The 22,934-nt window shown below is 42.7% G+C and overlaps 1 protein-coding gene, 1 long non-coding RNA gene and 1 other non-coding gene across 7 annotated transcripts in view; 1 reads left to right on the top strand and 2 right to left on the bottom strand.

Annotated features, from left to right (window-relative positions):
* ALG9 (ALG9 alpha-1,2-mannosyltransferase) overlaps nucleotides 1-14,848 on the top strand; it is a 99,509-nt gene extending 84,661 nt beyond the window's left edge. For 2 of the 3 annotated variants that reach the window (XM_047691231.1, XM_047691234.1), the window contains exons 15-17: nucleotides 8,535-8,653; nucleotides 14,502-14,534; nucleotides 14,772-14,848. In XM_047691231.1, the coding sequence (XP_047547187.1) occupies nucleotides 8,535-8,653; nucleotides 14,502-14,534; nucleotides 14,772-14,833 (214 nt within the window). In that variant the 3' untranslated portion in view covers nucleotides 14,834-14,848. Of the gene's footprint in view, nucleotides 1-8,534; nucleotides 8,654-8,941; nucleotides 10,744-14,501; nucleotides 14,535-14,771 lie in introns of those variants that run through there. The other variant, XM_047691232.1, reaches the window with a different exon arrangement.
* LOC125078474 (uncharacterized) lies at nucleotides 245-7,356 on the bottom strand. 3 transcript variants are annotated; one of them, XR_007120905.1, is made up of 4 exons: nucleotides 7,009-7,356; nucleotides 5,388-5,500; nucleotides 2,146-2,286; nucleotides 245-2,038 (listed from the first exon to the last, which is right to left on the bottom strand). It is a non-coding gene; the product is annotated as an uncharacterized LOC125078474 (long non-coding RNA). The 3 variants fall into 3 exon arrangements; XR_007120903.1 differs by having other exon boundaries at nucleotides 5,372-5,500; nucleotides 7,009-7,355; XR_007120904.1 differs by lacking the exon at nucleotides 2,146-2,286 and having other exon boundaries at nucleotides 5,372-5,500; nucleotides 7,009-7,354.
* A 1,815-nt stretch (nucleotides 14,849-16,663) lies between the features above and the next one.
* Nucleotides 16,664-16,769, bottom strand: LOC125080245 (U6 spliceosomal RNA). The gene has a single exon (XR_007121273.1). It is a non-coding gene; the product is annotated as a U6 spliceosomal RNA (small nuclear RNA).
* Between the last annotated feature and the right edge of the window lie 6,165 nt (nucleotides 16,770-22,934).

The following is a 22,934-nucleotide window of genomic DNA, read 5'->3' as shown; positions in this document are numbered from 1 at the left end:
GAATATTGAACCATCTTTGCATTCCTGGAATAAATCCCATGTGGCCATGGTGGATGATCTTTTTAATGCATTGTTGTATGCAGTTTGCTAATATCTTGTTGAGGATTTTGCATCTGTGTTCATTAGTCATACTGGCCTGTAGTTTTCTTATTTTGTGATTATTTTACATTCTTTTGAAAAATATCAGTGTGTTTTATTTAAAATTTTTATTTGACAGCAATAGAGAGAGCACACACAAGCAGGAAGAACAGCAGGGAGAGGGAGAGGCAGACTGGCTGCTGAGCAGGGAGCCCAACGTGGGGCTTGATCCCAGGACCCTGGGATCGTGACCTGAGCTGAAGGCAGACATTTAACTGACTGAGCCATGCAGGGCCCCATTATGTCACATTCTTAGAACTGGATTTATGCCAGATAAACAAGAAAAAGTGAAGTAAGGGTTTCTTTAGAAGCTGATGCCCTTATTCAGTAAGATAAAGATTTGTTGAGTGGCTGATGGGCTTCTGTTTGCTGTCTCTTGGAATGCTCCTTCTTAGGATCCATGCACTGAGCTCTAAGGAGATCCACAGGCCATGTGGAGAAAGGAGTCCCACATGGAGGAGGCCTGAAGGCCCTTTGCACTAGCTGAGCTCCCAGTCCATAGCCAGCCACAGGACTGTGGCTGTTGTGAAGATTCTAGCCAACACCAGGTGAAACAGAAACCCCCCATCAGTGAACCACACATTTGAGAGAAATCACAGATTGTTTTTGTTAGCTAAAAAACCATCTTATTTTAAAGTATATTCACTGTGTATTTCCTCTCTGAAAATCTTGTCAGAATTGTCTCCCTGATGTGGTTTCCAATGTTACTCACTCTTTGTCGCATAGAAATAGTCCAAGTAAGGGTCCAAAGAACAGACAGACAGTTTTGCACCTGGCTTAGTGTCTCCTCCACAGGAGTGGTGGCTGGAGTGTGTAATACCTTCATATCGAAGTGGCCATCAGATGGAAAAGATAGTAGTGAAGAGCATCTTCCCAGCACTGTGATGGGACTGAACGTCAGAAAATGGCCAGTTGCCTAAGAGCGGTTCTTTCTCAATTTCCTTGTTCTGAATTTTGGCTAAAGGTGACTGGCAGGAGGTTATGGTATTAGGCCAGGTGATTGACCAGGGCCATGGATCAGGTAAATGATGCAGTCCGTACACCAGTCTTGTAGTGCTGCGATTATAGCTAGTGCCTCAGCGAACTTCCAGACCATTACACACATCGTTGGAGGCAGCTACCGAACAGTCAAAACTGGGAATGTAGTCACTGAATGTCAGGGGTCTGTTGGACATCCCTGCTGGAAATAAAGTGTCATGGTGGTCACGTCGGTAATGATGACTCAGCACATTTTATGTACACTGAAAGCTTGGAGAGGTTACATGACCTCCTGTATTAATATTTTCTTTGGGGGCACCTGGGTGGCTCAGTGGGTTAAAGCCTCTGCCTTCGGCTTAGGTCAGGATCCCAGGGTCTTGGGATTGAGCCCCACATTGGGCTCTCTGCTCTGCAGGGAGCCTGCTTACTTCTCTCTCTCTATCCACCTGCCTCTCTGCCTACTTGTGATCTCTGTCTGTCAAATAAATAAATCTTTAAAAAAAATATTTTCACTGTGGGTGCCCTCTGTATGTCACGTGTGCTGTAACATCCCATGGGACTCCCTCCCCACCCCCACACACTGTAGTCTCCTACTTTCCTTGGACCCATCAGATGGATGTCTTTAGGGCTGAGTTGTTTGGGAAGTGAAGAGAAAAAAGAGCTTCATAATGTTTTTGATAATTCCTTTTCCTTGTAGAAGATGAATATTGTCGGAAGCAAGGGAGGTAAAACTAGATGCTCTGGTTTAAGAGTCAGGTAGTCCTTTCTTCTTTCATAGGAGAATATTTATTGAGCACTTTCTGTGGTACTGTCCTAAAAACTGGAGGTACGGTTAGAATTAGACCAAGTTCATTCGTTTTTCAAGAGACTGACATTCTCGTGGCGTATAACATAGAGCATGTGACTCCCGTGTCCTTCTGTCCTGTTGGGAAAGGAGATAAATGTCACCTCTGTTCTACTTAACATTAGTGTCCCTTCCTCCATTCCCTGTTAAAGAATCTTAAAGCACAGCCACATTTGGATGCGTACAAGCAGTTCTTAAGTTGCTTGATATGGGACTGTGGGTTGCGGATGGCTAAGATTAAGTCTGAGATTCTCTGCAGAACTGAAGATTTGTGAAAGGCCGTTTCTGTGCTGAGGGTCGTGGACAGTCTGTCACTGGAGTACGAACTAAGTGCAAGAGAGCAAGAGAGACAAAAAGGAAACCAGCTTTAGTAAAAAAGAATTGGCAATGGGTTTAGACTAGAGGTTCACAGGGATATTAATGTTTGGATGGATAAATGAAAATTAGAAAACCCGAGAACTAGGGTGTTTTTCTTTTTCCTTCCTTCCTTCCTTCCCTCCTTTCTTCCTTCCTTCCTTCCTTCCTCTTTCCCTTTCATTCTTTCTTTCTAAATTTATTTAACAGAGAGAGCACATAAGCAGGGGGAGCAGGAGTGGGAGAAGCAGACTCCCCACTGAGCAGGGAGCCCTCCCCACCAGGCTCCATTCCAGGACTCCTGGATCATGACCTGAGCCGAAGGCAGACGCTTAAGCAACTGAGCCACGCAGGCACCCCTGGATGTTTTCTTTTTAACATGAAAAATTGACCCAGCATTTCATTTGTGCCTGTTGAACTGGCGACCTTAGGGGCTGGCTGGCAGTCTTCCATCCACATCAGCAAGGGCAGATTTAAATCTCTGTGGCAGAACCCTCCCCTGCCCTGATCAATAGGGCTGGTAATTGAATTAGAAAACATTCTGAGCTGTCAGCTAATTATGCTATTCAGGCAATTATTTGTCCACCTCGATTTCATCCTTGAATTGCTTAAATGACTTTCTCACTGGGAGGGGAAGTCAGTTCCCATCATTGAGGCACACGTTTTGCGTCTCCCTAAATTATGCTTCCTGTGCTTCCCTAGGGCAATACTTCGGCTGTTCACATTATTACAGACGTTGTTTTATGCGTTTTGATAGACATTAGTTTTGTTGTGATTTGTATTTCAGTCTGATCCTTGTTTCCAGGTCTGAGTGTTTCCTGGACTATGTTACTCCAGCGCTCCACTGCCCTTTTCTTTCACTACAGGCAAATAACCAATTTCAGTTCCCCCTTTCCAGCAATAATAACACCATTTAAAGGCCCCAGTTGTGTTTAACACAGTAAAGCTATTGATGGTAAAGAAATAAATTTAGAGCAGCAGCTATAGTGTTAGAAGTGAAGAACTCAAGCCAACTCGCTTTTTGGATTTAAAAAAATTAGAATCAACATACATATCCAGAGGTGTGTATATTGACTGCTCATTTTATCTTCTAGAAGATACTAGTTGCTTTAGATTTTAAAGGTAGGTAATGCTCTTAAAGATGACAAACAGAATCTCCAGGAGAAAAGGAGATTCACCTTCTAATAAGGTTTTTTCCAACACCAAGCTCTGATGATAAATAAATTCTTAGGGGCACCAGGGTCCGTCATTAAGCATCTGCCTTCGGCTCAAGTCATGAGCCCAGGGTCCTGGGATGGAGCTCCACATTGGGCTCCAGCCCTACATCAGGCTCCCTGCTCAGCGGGAAGCCTTCTTCTCCCTCTCCCACTCCCCCTGCTTGTGTTTCCTCTCTTGCTGTCTCTATCTCTCTCAAATAAGTAAAACCTCAGGGGCGCCTGGGTGGCTCAGTGGGTTGGGGCCTCTGCCTTTGGCTCAGGTTATGGTCCCAGGGTCCTGGGCTTGAGCCCCGCGTCAGGCTCTCTGCTCAGCGGGGAGCCTGCTTCCTCCTCTCTCTCTCTGCCTGCCTCTCTGTCTGCTTGTGATCTCTGCCTGTCAAATAAATAAATAAAATCTTAAAAAAAATAAGTAAAACCTTAAAAATTAATACATAAATAAGTACATAAATAAATTCTTCTTAGCTTCTCCTTATACAGAGTCCCTTTTATATAGTTTTGTGTTCAGGCTTAACTAGAAATGACTTCTTGTTTCCTGAACACATATTAGAATTGGTGCTGAATTTCTTGTGATTGTACCCTGAAGAAACATGGCAGAATCAGGATGCTTCACAGATCTCTCCAGGTATCCAAGGCAGACCTATGCTTGTCCTTAGCAAGACGGTCATTACAAACCACACATCAATGGGACTTTGAATTCCCCTTTGAGAGTAGGAATCTTCTGTCCACCACTATTTTTCTGGCATTTAAACCATTGCTTGACATGGTGTCCAGTCACTGGTGGAAGAAATGAATTGAGTTAAACTCAGATCTCATTTGTATATAATCACTCCCTCACGCTCTTCAACAGCCCTTCCCTTTCCTTCACTCCTTCCCTACCTTCCATTCTTCCATCCATCCATCCAACATCTGTTTTTCAGCACCACTATGCACGTACTCTGTGCCAGTCATTGTGCTGTTGGTAAATAAAACATTTGGTCCCAGAAATCTGGGGAGGGATTGTTGGGGACAGACAATAAATGAGTTAACCAACAAATAGATGTGTAATTACAAACTGCAAAGAGTGTAATAAACACACAGGGTGCACTGAGAGAGATTAACTGATAAAAATGGAAACCCAGGCTTTCCTAGGACGTGGTGAGACCTCTCAAAGTTGCCCCCAAGATGAAGAATAAAAAATGAGTTAGACTTATTTATGAAAAAAACAGGGTGGAAGCATTTCCCAGGGAGAGGAGGGACGGGATGTGAAGGCTAGAGGGTAGGGAGGGACTGGGAGGAGGCTGGTGTGGTGGGAGTGTGGAGTGGGCAGGAGGCCAATGTGCAAGGGGAGGTGGGACAAGTAAGCAAGGGCCAGGTCTCCTAGGGATTTGTAGACCATGAGAAAGAGTTTGGATTTTATTCAAGCCATTTTTCTGGCTGGTACTGAGTGGACAGAGCTCTTAACCTAAGATCTGTAGATTTGGTTATGAAAGAGCAAGTTGCCTTTCTTTTGAGTATATCTTGGAATGTTGGATGGAGAAAATGAAATGAGATAGAGTAAATGCTTCTTCCAAACCTATGCAACCCTCAGTGTTTGTCCTCTCTTCTCAGTGGGTATATTATCACTTTGAACTTTGGTATTCGCTTTTAGTGTTTAGTGACTGCTCTGTCATCATTACATATCATTTGTATTCTGTATTTCCCAACTAGATCACTAGTATTGGCAATTCGTGTTTCTTTTCTGTGTTCATGTTCTTTGTCATTTTCCCCTGTGGAGTCACTTATCTCCGTTGTGTATATTCTTGCTACTAATCCGTTCGCATGTATTGCACATACTCTGTCCAAATCTCCTTTATGTTTTTACCTTTGTCTCAGCCCACCTTTTCCTTCAACAGTAATGCACAGTGGCCCTTCTTCCATTTCAGGGCAGTCAGTATTTTTGATGATGTCCTCTGTATGGCCCAAGATCTCTTCTGGAGTTTCTGGGCATGATCTATCAGCACACCAAGAAAAATACTCCATTGCCATTTACTGTCTTGCCCAACGGACATTTCATTTTTTTACATTTTGTAGTTATTTTATAAGTAACTTACAAAAATAAGAATAAGAGCTTAGTAAAACAAAACAAAAAAAAAAAACCCTTCATTTGAAATCTTAATAATTTAAATGTAGGGACCGTGAATTTTTGTTCCATATTCTCCTGGTTCGGAATAGATATATGTAGATACATAGATACCTGAAATGGACCCCTGTGAATGCAGTTGTCATGCATAGACCTGGAATATATCCATCTTGGAAGTACTGGTTCCAGATTTTAAATATATCTCCAGTAGATTCTAGCTTATCACTTCTGCTTGTTCTAGCACTTGCATCATCAAAGTGAAAAACTAGAATTTTTTGAAACCTTTAGTGGCTCATAATTTTGTTGAAGAGAATTTAACTATCTTCTTGGCTCCACAGTTCAGACATTTTCATTCTTAGATTTATAAACCAACAAATGATCCATTGAATTTTTAAATTTCTTCCCCATATATACCTTTCTAGTCACCTTTGTATGCTAACCTGCCTTCAGCATTTGTCCACTTAGGGACTATATCGAATAAAATTTGGCCCACAGACCTCATAAAAGATGAAGGAATATGGTCCTATGCCCTTTTTAAGTGTAACGGGGTGGTCTAGGTTCTTGCTGCAAAACACTGATGAAGTCCTCCCCGTGGAGTGACTAACTGAATCAAATACCTTACTTTCTTTTTGTTCTGAGAAATACTTCGCTCACTCTTCAATTCCTGAGTTGGAGAAGACTCGTCCATATATACTGCAGAGGCTACAGTCCTCTGAAGACTGACTCTGACCTTCTATGTAGGATCGGTGTCACTATCCTCTCTAGGGATGCTGCTTTTCGTCACTTTGCACCCATTTCTGATCTACTAATTGTGAAATGTCTCCCTCTGTCCGTTTTCTTCTCATTGTCATTATGGACAGAAAACTTAAAGATCCTGCATTCTCAGTTGTGCTCAATGAAAGTTAAAAGCTGACTGCAAAGATAGCGTCTCAGCTCTTTTATACCTTATTGGAAGATGATACAATAATTTGAGCAATGCAAGTAAAAATTGCAGGATATAATGCAATAGTGATTACTTTTGCATCATCTTTTTGGTGATTTCATCATTTCCCTTTGTCTTATTTTAGTTTTCTTAAAAAACATAGTTGTAATTAATCTGAGATACAGGAAAAAATAAATAAAACCACTAAGATCCCATAATACAGCTTCAATTTATAAAAGGTGGCAGTGGATCCATATGGTAATTACAAGATAGAATGAGTTTTATTCTATTTTTAAAAATAAGAATTTCTCTTTGTTCTTAAGATTCTAAAGCAAATAACATTATGAAATAAGTCTCCCCAAATAGTAAGGAATTGTTAAAAAAAAGAAATGAAACACTCAGATTGGACCCAGCAGACCCGATGTTCTGCTGGAGCTGCCTGAAGGGCTGAACTGACCTTGTTAACGAGGCTTTGACTGCAGAGTCCACAGGAATGGAAAGGACACTGAATTCATCTCAGCCCCTCTTTACCACACCAAAGCTTGCAGGAGTTTCCTGTGGCTTACCATTCTCTGTTCTGACCTTCCCCTTCTCTGTGCAGCATGGACAGAAAGGATAAACTAACTTCTCTTTGACAGAGGTGGGTGCTTCCTCCTCCTGTTCATTTTGTTAGCAGGCCTGCTTTATCTCGGGAGTCTCTTCTAAGCCTCTTTTTATCAAAGCCCTTGAGCTGTTAGCTGTTGAAGTAAAGTGCATCTCTGTTGAGCACAGCGCACTGCCAGCGTCCCATTTGGGGAGAATCGAAGAGGTGTGTATGCCAAGCACGATATCATTGTGTGCAGGCACTGTGGGAGCCTGCCAAAGCCAGAGGGAGGCTGCCAGGACAAATGCCACGTTGACATGACATTTACAAGTTTAGAGTCTGGAAGAGGACTGGCAGCAGAACACTCTTCAGCTCCCTCATTTAGGGTGGCAGTAACTGGGCCAACTTTTGATTTTCAGACTCAGAAAGCATAGTCAAGAAGTTAAGACTTCATATAGAATTCCAGACTCTCGCTGCCACATTTTCTAGGAAGTGATGAATTCGGTTAGCCTGTGTCTGGGATGCAGGATAAACCGTGGTGCAGATCAAGAGTGCAGGTTACCAAGTGCAGAATCTGGAGTCAAATATGGATTTGAATGAGGGCTCTATGGTTTACCGTGTGACCCTGAGCAAGTTACTTTGTCTGTGGCAGCCTCAGGTGCCCATGTATAAAGAAGTAGGGATAATAACAGCACTTTCCTGATGGGGTTATTGGGTGAATTAAATAGGGTTTTTAAAAGTGTGAGCACTTTTTCCAGTGCTTGTCCAATACCGAGTGTTTAATACACGGGAGGCATTTTTCCACATTCTTCAGAGACTCATGAGAAATTCAGGTTTTCCACTGTTTGTGTATTTTGGTAACAAGTGGGTATATTATCACCTGCCAGAGACATGAGCTTGTGTGTATACTCTCTCCCTCTGATTTAGGCATTGCTGGAACGCTGCACAGGAAGCCCAGGACATGGCTTTCTTTGCCTCTCCTAGGAAACTTAGAACTGGAATCAGAATCATTGGAGCATTTGGCATCTCTACAGTCTCTTAGATACAGAAACCGCTTGGGTATTAAGAATTTATTCCAGTAAGAGCAGTCCTTTGATTGACCTGAAACTTTTCTATGGCATATTCTATGCAAAGTGAAGGCCTAGAGCTATTCCGTAGGAAACCCTGTGGCTTATTAGGGACACCATCTTTTTGGTGTTGGAGACAAGGTACTTGGTCTTGATTAAATCTATTTTCATGATCTAGTAGTTAACTGACAGATTTTTCTGTGCTACATACATAGAATATGATCACTACTGCACTTAGGTAACTTCCATTCACCATTTTCAACACTGCTGGTAAATTCTCTCAAGTGATAAAATTCTGTCTTGTCTTTTTCTTTTTGCTTTCTTGTTTTTCAGATCTTCGAGGTTGCTGCGGGCATTCTATGTCCCCTTCCTATCAGATCAGTATACAGCGTATGCAAACTATACCATCCTCAAACCCCGGAAAGCAAAGCAAATCAGGAAGAAAAGTGGAGGTTAGCAACACGCCTGTGGCCCCAAAGGATGACCATCCTCTTAACTAGCGATTGCACTGACGGGACTCCCTCGAAGTCATCATTTGTAACGTTTGTAATAAAGGCAGTCTTGCACGGATGCTGGAATCTGGGTGCTTTGGGCTGATCAGAGTCATTCACATTCACATCTTGCCTGTGTCTCTGTTCTGCATGTAAACTTTTTGCAGCTGGGCAGAAAAAGGCCCTACAGTCTGGTAGATAATGTTGCTCTACATCTTACTGTTTTTCTTCTGTTCAATTGTTTACTAGACCGGAGAAGAGCAGAACCACCTTACAGGAAGAATTGAAAATCCCAGAACTGGATGGCCGTGTTAAGCTCTTCTCCATACTCTGGCCTGGCATCTGAGAATTAGCAAGCCTCTTTGGGGCCATATGGGCTTTTGCCACCAAAGCTGTTTGGCAGCTCCTAGCATTCCTTGTTCAAATCCTAGTGCTGAAAATGAGCACAGCCTAATTGCCAACCTACATGTCCTTCTCACCTCATGCAAGACTAAGCTTCTCTTAAGCACTTCACAGGACTAGGACCCCGTCCTGGAGATATCTCAGGAAAAAAGGCAACCATTTGAGGAACTGTAACCTAATTTCGTTATATAGGATGCCTCTTATTTTCATTTTATTTCCTTTACAACAAACTGTAACTATGTTTTCTTTAAGTTTTAGCATGCCGTTTCTTGAATTCAAGACTTCTCTGTAGAAAGGTAATCACAGGCCAGGCCATAATTGTACAGGACTTTTTTGGAGAAAATTAATTCTATCCCTTGGTAGGTTTGGATGGCCTCACATTTTTAAGTAATGTATTCTGAGGCCATTTCTGAGGAAATTAAGACTTTCCCTTTTTTTCACAACCCTAGTGGAAAAGGCCAGTGTGTATTTGTAGCACTGATTTTTGAGTCTGTCTATTGCAAAGCACATTCTGCATGGGGCACTTTTAGTCAAATAGGCAATGATAAAGACCTGATTAAAATGTAATGAGTATATACTGTGACTATACACACAGTACTCCACAGTTTACAAAGCACTTCCACATTATCTCATTTGGTCCTCACAATCATGGCGTGACGCAGGCAAGGCAAGTGGTTTTATCCCCATTTTACAGATAATGACTTCGGGGGGCACGGGGAAGGTCAAGTGGCATGGCCAAGATCACATGACCAGTCAGTAACAAAGCTAGGACTGGAACCTGGGTTCCCTAACTGCTCCCCTAGTGCTCTTCCTACTTCTTCTCTCAACTCTGAAGACCTCACTTGGAAGAATGATGGTGTTGGCCAGAGACCCGATAGATAATGTAACTTTCTATTTTAAGGAAGACGTTTACCTGTATTTCTTTGAGTTCTTCAGAACCTCCACTGTGCCTGTCAGTCCGTCACAGCAGCACCCCACCATGCAGCCCAGCCTGTGGCAGGAAAATAGTGCTCATGGTTGGAAGCCCTGTTCCTTGGCAGCCCCACAGGATCTATCAGTTGGATTCCCACATAGGCCATCTGGGGTCCTATTCTAGGTGCCTTATTTCCTCAAGGTAATTGTGTCTAGTATCTGCATATAGGATAAAGCTATTTTCCAGAGGTTTCATCTTTCATTTTTCAGGGAGAAGGGCTTTCCAACAGGAATTGATCCCAAGAGAGGACAAGAGAAGTCTTAGGGGAGGAAGTGGCCAGTTCCCACACAACACGTCTCCTCCTTGGTATCCCTCTAATGGAATTTCTGGGTTCGAAGCATTGGAGAGGAACTCCGTGTAGACAGCTTAGAACAGTAACTGGAGAGTGAAGATAAGCCAGGGTCCCACTTGCTGCTTAAAGTTTTCTGGCATTTAACTAGTATTTGGTCCCTGCTTTCTGAGCTGGATACCGGCATCTGTGGTCTGACTCCAGGGTAGAGAATTTTTGGTGAAAGATCTTGTCCTACCTGCAGAACAGCATACTGTCATTCACGAGGGCTAAAGCACTCTGCTTTTTGCGGAAGTAAATGAGCCCTATCATGGAGGTCCAGGGCGAGTAGCTGTTTTCCTGATCTGAGTGATACAGTGCTGGTCTATTTTTATCATCTTGCATGTTAAGGAAAAAAAAGCCTTCTGAGTAAGAACTTACTGTAATAGAGCACAAAAAAGATCACAATTGATCCAGGGATTCCTTGGGAATATCCGTTCCTACCCCTTTTAAGACCAGGTTTCGGTTTCCTCTGTTCTAGGTCCATCTTTAGTGAGCACAATAGATGGAACACTGTGCCAAATGCTGTGGGTAAGGGATGTCAAGGTGAATGTTTTTTTGTTGTAAAAATGAGTATTTCTCATGTGATGTTCTATAACCACACTGAACAAAAATCTCAATCTCAACAACCCCAGGGAGGCCAGATTTGCCTGGGAAGGAGTTTTGAAACACCTGGTCACACAAGCCTTTCTCTTTTGGAGAACCCGTGTTCCGCAGGAACTACCAAAACTCTGCTCACCGTGAAGATGTAGTCTCTGGGGCACTCGTTTCTCCCCAGGTTGTTGAGGTTTGAAAAATGAAGGACCACGGATGACTTCTGAGAACTTTGATTATGGAGCTGAGCGAGGGAGCGGGGTGTACTTGGTAGTTGCAGGGCTTGCTGATCTCTAACGTTTATTTATTTCTTAGTAATCTCTGTGTGGGACTCAAACTCACAACCATGCGATCAAGAGTCACGTGACTGAGTCAGCCAGGCGTCCCCCTGATCTTTAGATCTCAAGCAGCCTTATCTGAACCCCAGATCTTAAGAAACTGAGCCCCATGAGAGAACCAGATGCTGTATTAGGCATCTGTCCTCAAAGTGTGCCTATCACCCAGTACACTGCGATGAAAGATCACTTTAATCTCTTGCGATAATCATTGAAATTGGGAACCCATACTCTTTTATCATTGAAATCAAGTTTAGAAGCAGATTGTTGTAAATCAAGGTGGCTCTTGATCTCAATCATTTGTTTGGGTCATTTTTCCCGGTTTGGAGTTCTGGGGAAGAGCCTTAAAAACCGCATGTGATTTTATACCATTAGATGTGGAGTGACTGTGGGGGCAAAGCACCAATCACTGTCCTTCATTGTGTTGCGTTTCATGGGATTTATGGAGATAATTCACTGTGATTATGCTGTCATCTGCCCAGTGTCCGGCAGCTCTGTTTTAATTTAGTTATTTTCTCTGAAGAGGGAAAAGAGGCACAATTTCATCCTTGCCTCCACAGCCTATTAAAGCGTACATGTAAATTCTTAAGTTACTACGTGAAATGCCTCGAGTAAATGGATAGATGGATGTGGGCTTAGCTTTGTCCTTTGGCAACAGATCAGACTTCTGTGTGACATTGTTGGATTTCAGAGGCCCTCTGCTGTTTTGGTAAATCTAGGTGAACGTTATCTTTAATTTTTCCGACATATATGACCATGTAATTCATGCTGCACACGAAATCAGGAAGCAGAGCAGTGTTGAAGCAAGAGTCTTGTCCAATTCATTTGTCTTCCTGATCCCTGTCCTTTATCTCACTTGTCAGTGTTTATATTACATACCTGTATTTTCTGTAAAAGAAAAAGTTAAATAAACCTTGGTAATTTGATTTTCTTGTTCTTAGGGTGATACTTTCTCTTTTGCATCTAGCTTTTAAATCTTTGGTGGAGATTAAAACTCAGCTCCTCCCATCTCCACCACTCTGACCCTTCAGCATAGAGACCTGCCTCCCCCAGGCCAAATAGCCTGGGATGTTTATTCAGAAAACTCTAGGAAGAAGCCTCTGTTTATGAAAGCCCGTGAGGGTTAGTGTTATTGTACTAGTGGAAAAGCCAAGCATCGGGAGCATTGGGACGATTATTCAGCGGGTCAGTGTTGTGCCTAAAAAGTGATACTTTCTGGGTCCACCCTAGGCTTTTGGATGGAAAATCTCTGGACTCGGACAGTCTTCACATTCACAGAAGCATGGATCTGGTAATATTTAATAGGTAATTTCCCCCTTTGGGGGTTGTCAGGAGCAATAAAAGGTTTTTTTGTGAACAAATTCCTAATATTCCCATACCTTGTTCTATGACCAGTAACTCTTAGTAGTTTTCTGGTTTTATACTATGGATTACCAGTTTTCTTTCCGTAGGACCCAAAACGCCCACGAAACTTGGTTTGTTTTTATTTCTGTCAAGTCAGTTCAGAGAAGGATGCTTTATTAATACAATTCCAGGAGGGAGAAGTCCACAGCCTTAATTTATTTTTCTCTGTCTAGAATGTCATCCTTCTCTTCTGTTACTCGGACTTGAAAGGCCAGCTTGAGTCTGTCTCTTGTCTGCGAAGCTGTTCTGGACTATAGGATTACTTCCTTTCCTGACCCCTCACAAGCACCTAGTGTCTTTGCTAACGGCGGGGGACCTTGACACAGAATGCTTGTAAACCTGCCCCTCAGGAACATCGCTGGCACATCTGTGGCCAAGCCCATGTCACACTTGTGTGTATTCCCAGAGCTCAATGCAGTTCCCTGAACATTTTGGTAGTGTACATGTTTGTTGACAAAGGAGGAAAAAAAGTAGAAAGAAACCTGCAACTAATACACAGCTTTGCTTTCCCTTTGACAGATTTTTAGACCAGGGAACACACAGCAAGTTGCACGTCCTCTGGTATTCCAAGGGTAGTTTGGAAGGTGTGAATGTGGCTCAATACTGTGTGTGTTTTAGGAATTCTCCTGGAGCACACACAGACTTTCACACTAAGGCAGATTCCCCAGATTCCTTCTAAAAAGAGATTTGGTACCTTTATTGAATATTCCTATTATTATTTGATTTTGGACTGTCAGACTTAGCTCAGGAGATCTTCTGAATGAATTTGGGCCAGATGGCTTCCCCTCCAGGTGTGAAGGAGTGCTCCATTCCTATCAGGCATGTTAGGAAAGGGAAGTCTACTGGCAGGGTGGCTTTGTAAGGGATCCGTTCAAATTCAATAATAACCAAGCTAGCAGGTGATTTTTTTTTTAAACTGAAGGCTGTTTCGGCTCTCGTCAGCTGTGGAGTTTAACATAGACCTGACATTGAAACAAATCATACGTCATGGATTTGCTAAACAAAACAAGGCAAATGAGATGGGGTATGAAGTTAGAGAATTGTAGCGACGCAGACTGGGAATTCCTGTTGTATCTTCTTCACGTAAATAGCTCATGATGAAATTAAAAATTGGATTAAATAACGCTACCTGTGTAGGTGCATTAAAAAAAATGTCTTTAAGTGACCCTTCGGTGTCTTCATAAAATACTTAAGTGTAGTAGTGTTTTCTCTTTGTTCCTGTTTTCTTTCTTCCTTCCTTTCTTTCTTTCTTTTTCTTCTGGTTTCTGGGCTGCTTGTTGTGTGACAACATGCCTGGAGATGAAAGTGTGAACTGTTGACTCTCGATGGTTCCAGTGTGTGAATTAAAATGTGTTCTGCCCAGGGTTTTTCACAGACTTACAACACAGGTTCCAGCCGTCACCCACCATAGGAAGGTTCTCTTGGACCTTCACTGACCTGCAGAACTGGTGTTTGGCAACGGCTGCCATTGTCCTGTAGTTACTGTTTTAAGTCTTGAACCTCAGCTTGCCGAGTGAGAAGGGTGTGCTCTCGGGACTGCTTGCTCGCTGCCTCGACCGCGTCACCCTCAGTGCTGGAGAGGACGTGACGGTACAGCCGTGATCCTCAGGCAGAGCTGCGTGACAGACTTGCCCAGAGACCCTTTACAAAATTGCCGCTGTCTGCTTGGGTCCCCCAAGGAATTCTGGGTTAGTGGTCGCAGATGGGCCCTGGCATCACTAAAAACAACAGACTTTTTAGGTGATTTTCTATCCACTGCTATTGCCGTTACAGATTGGAGGCAAATGATCACTCCAGAGATCCAAGGTAATTGAGTGGGCAAAATGTTCGGTGTGCTTTTCTAGTTACGGTCCCGGCTATGCATGCAGGCTTCTGTCCACACCTCTTGCCTTCCTCCCAACCCCACCTTTTTTTTTTTTTTTTTAACTGCCTCTCAAACCTTACCTGCCCTTATTACCCATTCTCTCTGGGCCCTGCTTTCTGGGAAACAATTAACTAATATGGTACTGATGTACACTAATGGATGTTAATGATTTCCTGTAGTTCTCTTCCCTCTGATCTTTTCAGCACATGTGAATGGCAACACATCTGGAAAAGGGAAATGACCCATTTTGGCAATTTCAGACCCATTCAAGTGCCATTTTATTGATGGATTGGGAGGAGTGTGTAGGAGCAGGGGGAGCCAGCCTTGAGGAAGGCTGCCTGGCCTTCCAGTTCAAACCCTGTCGACCAGCACTGCTTGGTCTGCTCAGGTAAGAGCCTGTGGCTTTTGTGAGCAGAATGAAACAAGTGTAGGTGGGTGGTGAGCCTGCTTCGTAGATCTTATATATACCCCTACTCTGGGACACATGCAGTGAAGACCTCCCCTTGGTTGCTGTGCCCCTGGTTTGCGGCCAAGTCCCTCCGGAGCTGCTGCTACCCTCCTACCCCCGTCATGCACACACAGACATGAGAGCAAAGGTTAATCTCATTTTGAGAGAAGTGACCTGAAGTGTGTGCACTCAACCAACAAGAACACTCCACGTGTCATTCAGCTGTTGGCTTTGCTTCTTTCTTGCCTCTATTAACAAAACCTCTGTCCGCCTCCCGGGCATGTCCAAGAATATATTTTCACTCTTTTTTTTCTTACCAGTAAAATATTTGTGGAGTTCTGTAGCAAAAGAGGCTGGTTTTACAGTGCTACATTTATAAAAGAATCTAAGGCGTTTTTTGTTTTTTTTTTTAAAGTATCCCCTTCCCCTTCCCTTGGGCCTTTTCTATAATTGTGTTTTCACAGTCTGTGATTACTGAAGATAGTCTAAAAAAATAACACCAAAGTTTAAGTTTGTTGCTATGGTTTTTTGTGGCTTTTTTTTTTTTTTTTTTTTGGGGGTTTTGTTTTTGTTTTACTTCCAAGTATCACTGTTTCTGGAAACTTGTTGCGACAGCCCTGGTGGCGACTTCCCAAAGTGCCCAGCAGAGGGCAGCCCATTCTCACTGAAAATTTCACAGCTCCTTTTCTTCAAGGAAGCTGATTTGGTTTCAGTATTTGCTGTATTCTTGGTGTATAAATTTCAGTGTAAATGGAAATATCTGAGCTACATTTCTTTAGAATCTGCATCCCTACATTGCACTGCTATGTTGTTGTAATTGCAAAAATTTCTTTTCAGTTAATTTCCGTTTTCTTTTTTTTTTTAATTTTATTTATTTATTTGACAGACAGAGATCACAAGCAGGCAGAGAGGCAGACAGAGAGAGAGGAGGAAGCAGGCTCCCTGCTGAGCAGAGAGCCCGACGTGGGACTCGATCCCAGGACCCTGAGATCGTGACCTGAGCTGAAGGCAGTGGCCCAACCCACTGAGCCACCCAGGCGCCCCAATTTCCGTTCTCTTTAACATGACTTCAGTGGTATTCATAGCTAATAAAAGGCATGTTTTTGGTTGATGGTGGAGAGCATCCGCAGCTACTTTCAGTCGCAATTACCTGCTGTTTGCCCGTTGTCAAGTTTCCAAACATGAGCAAAGGGCGTCCTAAACACAATCTTGACTTTGCCTCTACTCACTGATATTGTCAGAGGCAACGCAAAGGATATGTGAATGGGCAGGGTGCTCCCCTCCATCAGATGCCACCGCTTTACCCCCAGCACAGTAGCTCAAAGGAAAATACTAGTGCTTAGCAGGGGCTGCACCCCTTGTAAAGTAATGGTCTTAGGATACCTCCGATAGCTCTTCCTGTTCAGGGCACGGGATGAAAAGCAAACATTTGCAGAACATTTACTTTTTTAAAAAAGTGTAGTTTATCCACAGACAGGCCTTGAGGACCAGACAAGTTCAGCTCTTTGATATAGGAGATTTCCTTCTTTATCTGTGTGAGATCTGATAGACACCGGCTTTGGAACTCAATCTTAGAACTATATGGGGAATGTATTGTTGGTTTCTTTTTTCTTTTCTTTTTTTTAAGTTATGGAATGCTTTACGAATTCATGGGTCATTCTTGGGAGAGGCCATGCTAATCTTCTCTGTATTGGTCCAATTTTAGAATAGGTGCTGTCAAAGCGAGTATGGGGGTTTGGGTTCAGGGGTTTTAGGTGTGTTTTTTTTCTTCCTTTACTTTTTCCTTTTTTTTTTTTTTAAGATTTTATTTATTTGACACAGAGAGAAAGAGAGATCACAAGCAGGCAGAGAGGCAGGCAGAGAGAGAAGGGAAAGCAGGCTCCCTGTTGAGCAGAGGGCCTGATGTGGGGCTCAATCCCAGGACCCTGAGATCATGACCTGGGCTGAAGGCAGAGGCTTAACCCACTGAGCCACCCAGGTGCCCCATCCTTTACTTTTTTCTTTCTTACACCTCTGGATTGTCAGATTAGCTCTTTAGAGAAATAATATGAATGGTAGCTAACATCTATAAAGCATTTAAGCTTGCGGGAGTGTTTGGAGTTGCTTTTTTTCTCATATAATTCTTACACCAACCTTGAGAGTTTGATGACTGTTATTATCCTCTTCTTAAACTGGATGCCAAGAGGTATTACACATTTTGGCCAAGATCACCTAGGTAGGAAGCCGGGATTCAAACCCAGGCATTCTGACTCCAGGGCTCTCTCTTAACCATGACTTCCTACTCCCTATTTCAAGACCTTTTTGTAGTCCACAGTCCTTGAGCTCCTTTTTTGCATATTATGTTGAGGTATCTGGAATGATTAGACAGGCAGAGATAAGAACATGACCTAGTCAAAGTCATTTCAGTCTTTTTACTACCTTCTTAATCTGCCTCCAGGAACCATAGGCTGGAGGTTAAGTAAGACTACACAGATAACAGAGTCAGTCTTTCTAGGGGCTTTTTTAGAACACTGTGTGGCCCAGCTAATTTTAATCACACAGCTAGATCAGAAAGGGAACTGATTTCCTGAAGTCCTAGAAGTTAGTGAAAATTCCGGTTTCTGATTATAGTCCCAGCTGAATTTCTGCTGAGATGTGAGTGGCATGTCTAGGGGCCTTGGTATTGGTTCTTTCTTACTCCTCTGACCTTTTTCCTAATCTCCTGGGCAGATCAGGAAAGACAGTGGGAGAAAATAACCATCTTCAGGGAACTGTACAGGAAAAATCTTTCAGGGTACAAGGAACATTTTAAGTAATCTGTGTTTTGCTAAATCAAACCTCTGTCTAGTTGGAACCTGGGTACAGTGTGCCTGGATGCTGAAAGCCATTACTTATGTTGGCGGGGGCTAGTGTAAGACAGGTGATATAGAGGCTTATAAAAATAAGGAAGAAGAAATGTGGACTCTGTGGACGTATCAGGGCTAGAAGGGAGCAGCTGGCAGGAGTGGTCCATTATCCATATTTATGGATGCCATGGGGAAGACCAGGCAGGGGAGGCAGAATCTTGTCTACAGTGTGGTAACTAACTAACCAAGAGCCAAAAGGTTAGTTTGTTTGAATACATAAGAATTTTCACGGTTCATGATTCAAAAAGCATAAATCCCCTGGATATTGGTATCCTAGATTGCATCCTGAAACAGATAAAAGGCAGAAAAATGGGTGAAATTCATGTAGAATCTGGAATATAGTATATAGTAAAAAAACAAAAGTTCAGGTGGATATATTGAGCATGGAAAAATCTCCCTTCCATCCTGTTCCCCAGGTACCCTGTTATCTTCCCATAACCAACCAATGTGCTTATGTGTGTTCTAGAACTCCCCCCCACCCCGCCGTTTTTTTATGCTTACACAAGCACATGGGAGTGTATTCTTCTTTAATAAGTAGTAGGATACTATGTACACTGTTCTGGCACTTTCTGTCTCTTTTAATCTTAAAATATTTTAATACTACCTGTTTAGGAGTGATCTATTATTTCCGAGCATTTTCAGCTTAAGTTAAACCCCACAACCTCAGTAACACTGTGTACCTTGCTTTTTCATTTAACACTGTAACAAAGGGGGTTTGTTTTTGTTTGTTTTGTAACAAAGGGTTTTTGTTGAGCTGTGTACAGGGATAACCAGGGGTCTGTCCTCAGAAGGTCAGAGCCCATAATAGAACTCAAACGCCTAAGACTTTTGAGAAAGGTCACCATGCCTGTTTGATCTCCAGGTCTTTTGTAGCTTAAATATGCCCTTGAGGTTAGAGGAAGTACTCACTCATTCTGGCAGAGTTGGGGGCCTGCCCACGTTGAGCACAGGTCTCTAGATGTTCTTTTGTTTGTTGTGGGCACCAGTTCAGTGAGCACTTGCTGCTCAGTAACCTCTAACATTTGTGTAGCTCTTTTCCTTTACAAAGCACTTCCCTTTATGGATCTTATTTCTCGTAAGAACCCCAAAAGACCTCAGCAAAGATGTGCCCCTAGTTTTTCACCAATGAGAAAACCTTCTGGAAGACCTTAAGTCTTCTCTAAGTCATGTGTACTCCTCTCATCTTTTCATACTGGCCCTCTGTTGCCAGAACTCAGTAGATTGGAATGTTTTCTTTCCTGCTTCTACTTCCTCAGCAGGTAACTATTAATGGATAATATTTGAGGGCTTACTCTTATCAGGTACTAATTGCAGCACTATAAATATATTATTTAATCTTAACAACCACATGAGGTAAACTTTACCACTCTATGCTATAGATGTAGAAACCAAGATTCAGAAAGGGTAAGTTATTTGTCCAAAGTCACACAACTAGTAATTGACAGAGGTGGGATGTCAGTCTGGGTCTTCCTGATTTCAATGTATACTTTTTTTTTTTTTTTTTGAAGTAGTCTCCATGCCAAGCCTGGAGCCCAATGTGGGGCTGGAACTCATGACCCTGAGATCAAGAGTCAGATGCTTAACTAACTGGGCCATACACATACCCCTATTTTAACTGCTCTGTATATTGCCCTGAATCAGAACTGGCTGTCCCATTTCCTGGATTTGCTCTTCTCAAGAATTCAAGAGAAGTTGTGCTCTGGAAATCCAAGACCTTTTTTTATATGTATTGATAAACTGGCATGGAGTTAGAGATTGAGACTAGGAGTGATAATAATCCATGATGAGGAATTTCATAGCTTCTTCATTCATGGTGACTCATTGTGTGACTCCAGGCAAAGCCTCTTCTTCTTTGTCAAGTATTCCCAGCTGTAAAAATGCAATTAAAAATTTGAGGTGAAAATACTTGAGTTCCACAGGATTAAGACAGTTTTTGTATAAATATAAATTCAAAATTTCATTAATGCAGTGGTGATAATTACTGCTTTGCAATGGATTAAGTACAGACCTGGGAATCCGTTTACCAGGGTCATCTTGCTAAATGAAGATAGTTGGAAAATGCCTGCGTGTGCCTCAGGTTTCCTGTGTGTGAACTGGACCAACTACCACTTCATTATCATCTACTATTTCTTGACCGCCTTTTCAATGGGAGGACACTTGTGGGTCTGCCTTGAGAGATGAGAACCATCTGCATACAGGTCTTTGTCTTGCACTCGGCCTTCTCTTCCAGGGGGGTGCTCTGAAGCAGATCAGCTTGAATGAGCATTTATTCTGTAAAGCCCAGCGGATGGTGAGGAAGATGCGTGCTGGGTCAATGAGGCAGGAGGCTGGAGAGCATGACTGTGATGTCCTTCAGACTTCCTCAGGACTGACCCTTTTCTCCTGTGACGCGGGAGCTGTTACAAGCCCTAAGAGGTGATGTCTGTTCATCCCATCTGCTTGTGCTTCTCTGCATTCTCGATGCTTTGTGTGACAGGAATGGGGCAAGTCTGACCCTGTCTTCCGTTGACTCACTAGATGCCTGAACTGCATGTGGGTGTCAGAGCTCAGTGTTTCTGTGCTGAGGATGTCCTGCTGTTTCCCAGGTGTTGCTTTAAACCCCAGCTAAATCTTAGCTGCTGCTTCTGGCACTCCCTGGTCATTTAGTTTCGTGTGTGTGTGTGTGTGTGTGTGTGTGTGTGTGTGTCTATTGGCGGGGTGGAGGGGGGCAAAAGGTGGGGCAGAGGAGAACATGGGGAGGAGACCAGAGGCAGAATAGAGAGGATGTGGCCACAGCTCAGAACCCCAGGGCTGTATTTGTCATGCTTAGCTGTATTCCAGGAGTCCAGCAGAAGAGGGATCTGTTTAATCTGGTAAAAACCATAGCCAATAGGGACAGAATTGCTCATCAATAAGCAGTTGTCGCTGTCATTTGCTTTTTCTGGACAAGAGGTGGCCTCCAAAACTCTTTTCAGACTCTTCCTGAGCAGCTGCTTGTTGACATGGAAATAGTTTTTTCAGATGTTTTAGAATCCATGACTTTGGAATATCTGTGTGCGTTAGAATCACGAGGGCACACAATTAAGTGCCCCGCCCTACTCTCAGGGGTTCTGATTCAGTGGATTTGGAGTGCAAGCCAGGAATATGCATTTTTTTTTCACATGCATCTGAGGTGATTCAGATAGTCTGTGGACCACACTCCCCAAAAGACTTAGACTTTGTTCCAGTTTCCGTTTGGCCCAGTTTTTGAAATAGCCTCTTTCTGCTGTAGCCTTTTTTAATGACTTTCTTTATTGAAGGATTTATTAGCATCTCCATGTTTACTACCTGTTCTGTTCTCACATCATCACAGTAACTAGAGAGGGACCCCGAGGTGGTTAACTCCGTTTTATTGGGGGTGAGGGGGTGGGAGGTGGGCTTGAGGCATAGGAAGAGGCAGGTCACAGTGAGTCAGAGACAGAGGTGGGAATTGAAGTCTCGAATTGATGACTCTCAAACCAGGCAATTTTTTGGCACCTATTTTTTTCAGCTTTGTGATTTCATATTTAATCATAGTTATTTCTTAGGTATCCAATTCATTGTGCTTGGGTAAGGAAAGCATATCTGAGTTTTAAACAAAATAGCTCAGGTTTAATTAGTGTGCTAATTTTTGTTCAGAATGAGGTCATCTAAGCTTGAGCTAACATGTAGATGATGACATGTGTGGAACTGACTAAATGTGCTTCTCTCTCTGCTTGCTTCCTCCATTGTTTCTGAAGACTTTTTACATCAAGTATAAGGGAACAGATTCCGCCCCCCCACCCACCATGCCAATAGGAACACCCTCCAATTAAGGTACAAAATCCAAAAACCTCTTGGCCCTTTTTTCAACCTTGAATGGTATTTGGATCCATTTCTAAAGGAACAAAAAATCATGAAAACTCTCAGGCAATTTAGATTATTTATTTATTCATTTGAAAGAGAGAGAAACAGAGATAGTGACAGAGAGCATGAGCAGGAAGGAGAGGGAGAAGCAGTCCTCCTAACGAGTGGGGAGCCCAACTCAAGGCTCGATCCCAGGACCCTGGTATCATGACCTGAGTGGAAGGCAGACTCTCAACGGGCTGAGCCACCCAGGCGCCCCCAACTTAAATTATTTTTATTACAATGTTACTTAAACTTGAAAATTTAAAGTAGGAATATAATGTTCTTTTGTATATAGTTCTTATACACTAAAAGCCCAAAATAGATCTACAAATCAGATACACAGGAGACGGAATTATCCCATGTATTGTGACTCAGGTGTTGCCCGTGAAGGCTCAGTTTCTTTTGAGGTGAATGTGCCTGTGCCACCAAGTGACCTGTAACACCTGTTTTCTCACTACTCCTCTGTTGGAAATGCTGCCACAGTACATTTCCATGGTGTCATTTGGCTTTCATTTTGGGCATGAAAACACCATTTTCATTTTAAATCCACCTCTGTTCTTTTCTCATTATCCTAGAAGGGTGTAAAAGTAACAGCGGAACACACATGCGAACCTAAGTTTTGAAATAGGGCTGCAATACTGGTTATAAAGTGGTCAGCCAAATAGTCCAGGATATGCTTGTATAAATCTAAAAATTATTACCAAAATGAAAACCAAATGGAAGCCCTACAGAATACATCCACAGACTTAATTTGAGAGCTACTGTTCAAGTCCTTCGGTTCCCAAACTTTCACTCCTATCAAAGTCTCTATCTACCGTGTTTACTCTGATGAACGCGGTGTTTAAAAAAAAAGTCTCCCAAATTGTGTTCATTGATAATTTTATGTTTTCATTCATCAGACCTGCCATTACCATTTCTGAGCTTATGATAACCATATGTAGTTTATCACTCTAAGCTGCTTATAGTCCAAAATGAACAAAAAAGAGGGGGTGTTTCTGTGCTGCCCTCAGAAGGGTAAAGTAAAACTTTCCATTAAGTTTTGTAAGAAACTCCAGTGCCCTCCATCCTCCTCCTGGTGCCTTTGAGGACTCTGGGAGTTCTAGGGAGGCCAGTTTAGCCTTTCT

The sequence above is a fragment of the Lutra lutra genome, chromosome 10 (genome assembly GCF_902655055.1).
Source record: "Lutra lutra chromosome 10, mLutLut1.2, whole genome shotgun sequence".
Taxonomy (NCBI): domain Eukaryota; kingdom Metazoa; phylum Chordata; class Mammalia; order Carnivora; family Mustelidae; genus Lutra; species Lutra lutra.
This window is presented reverse-complemented; position numbering and strand designations above follow the sequence as displayed.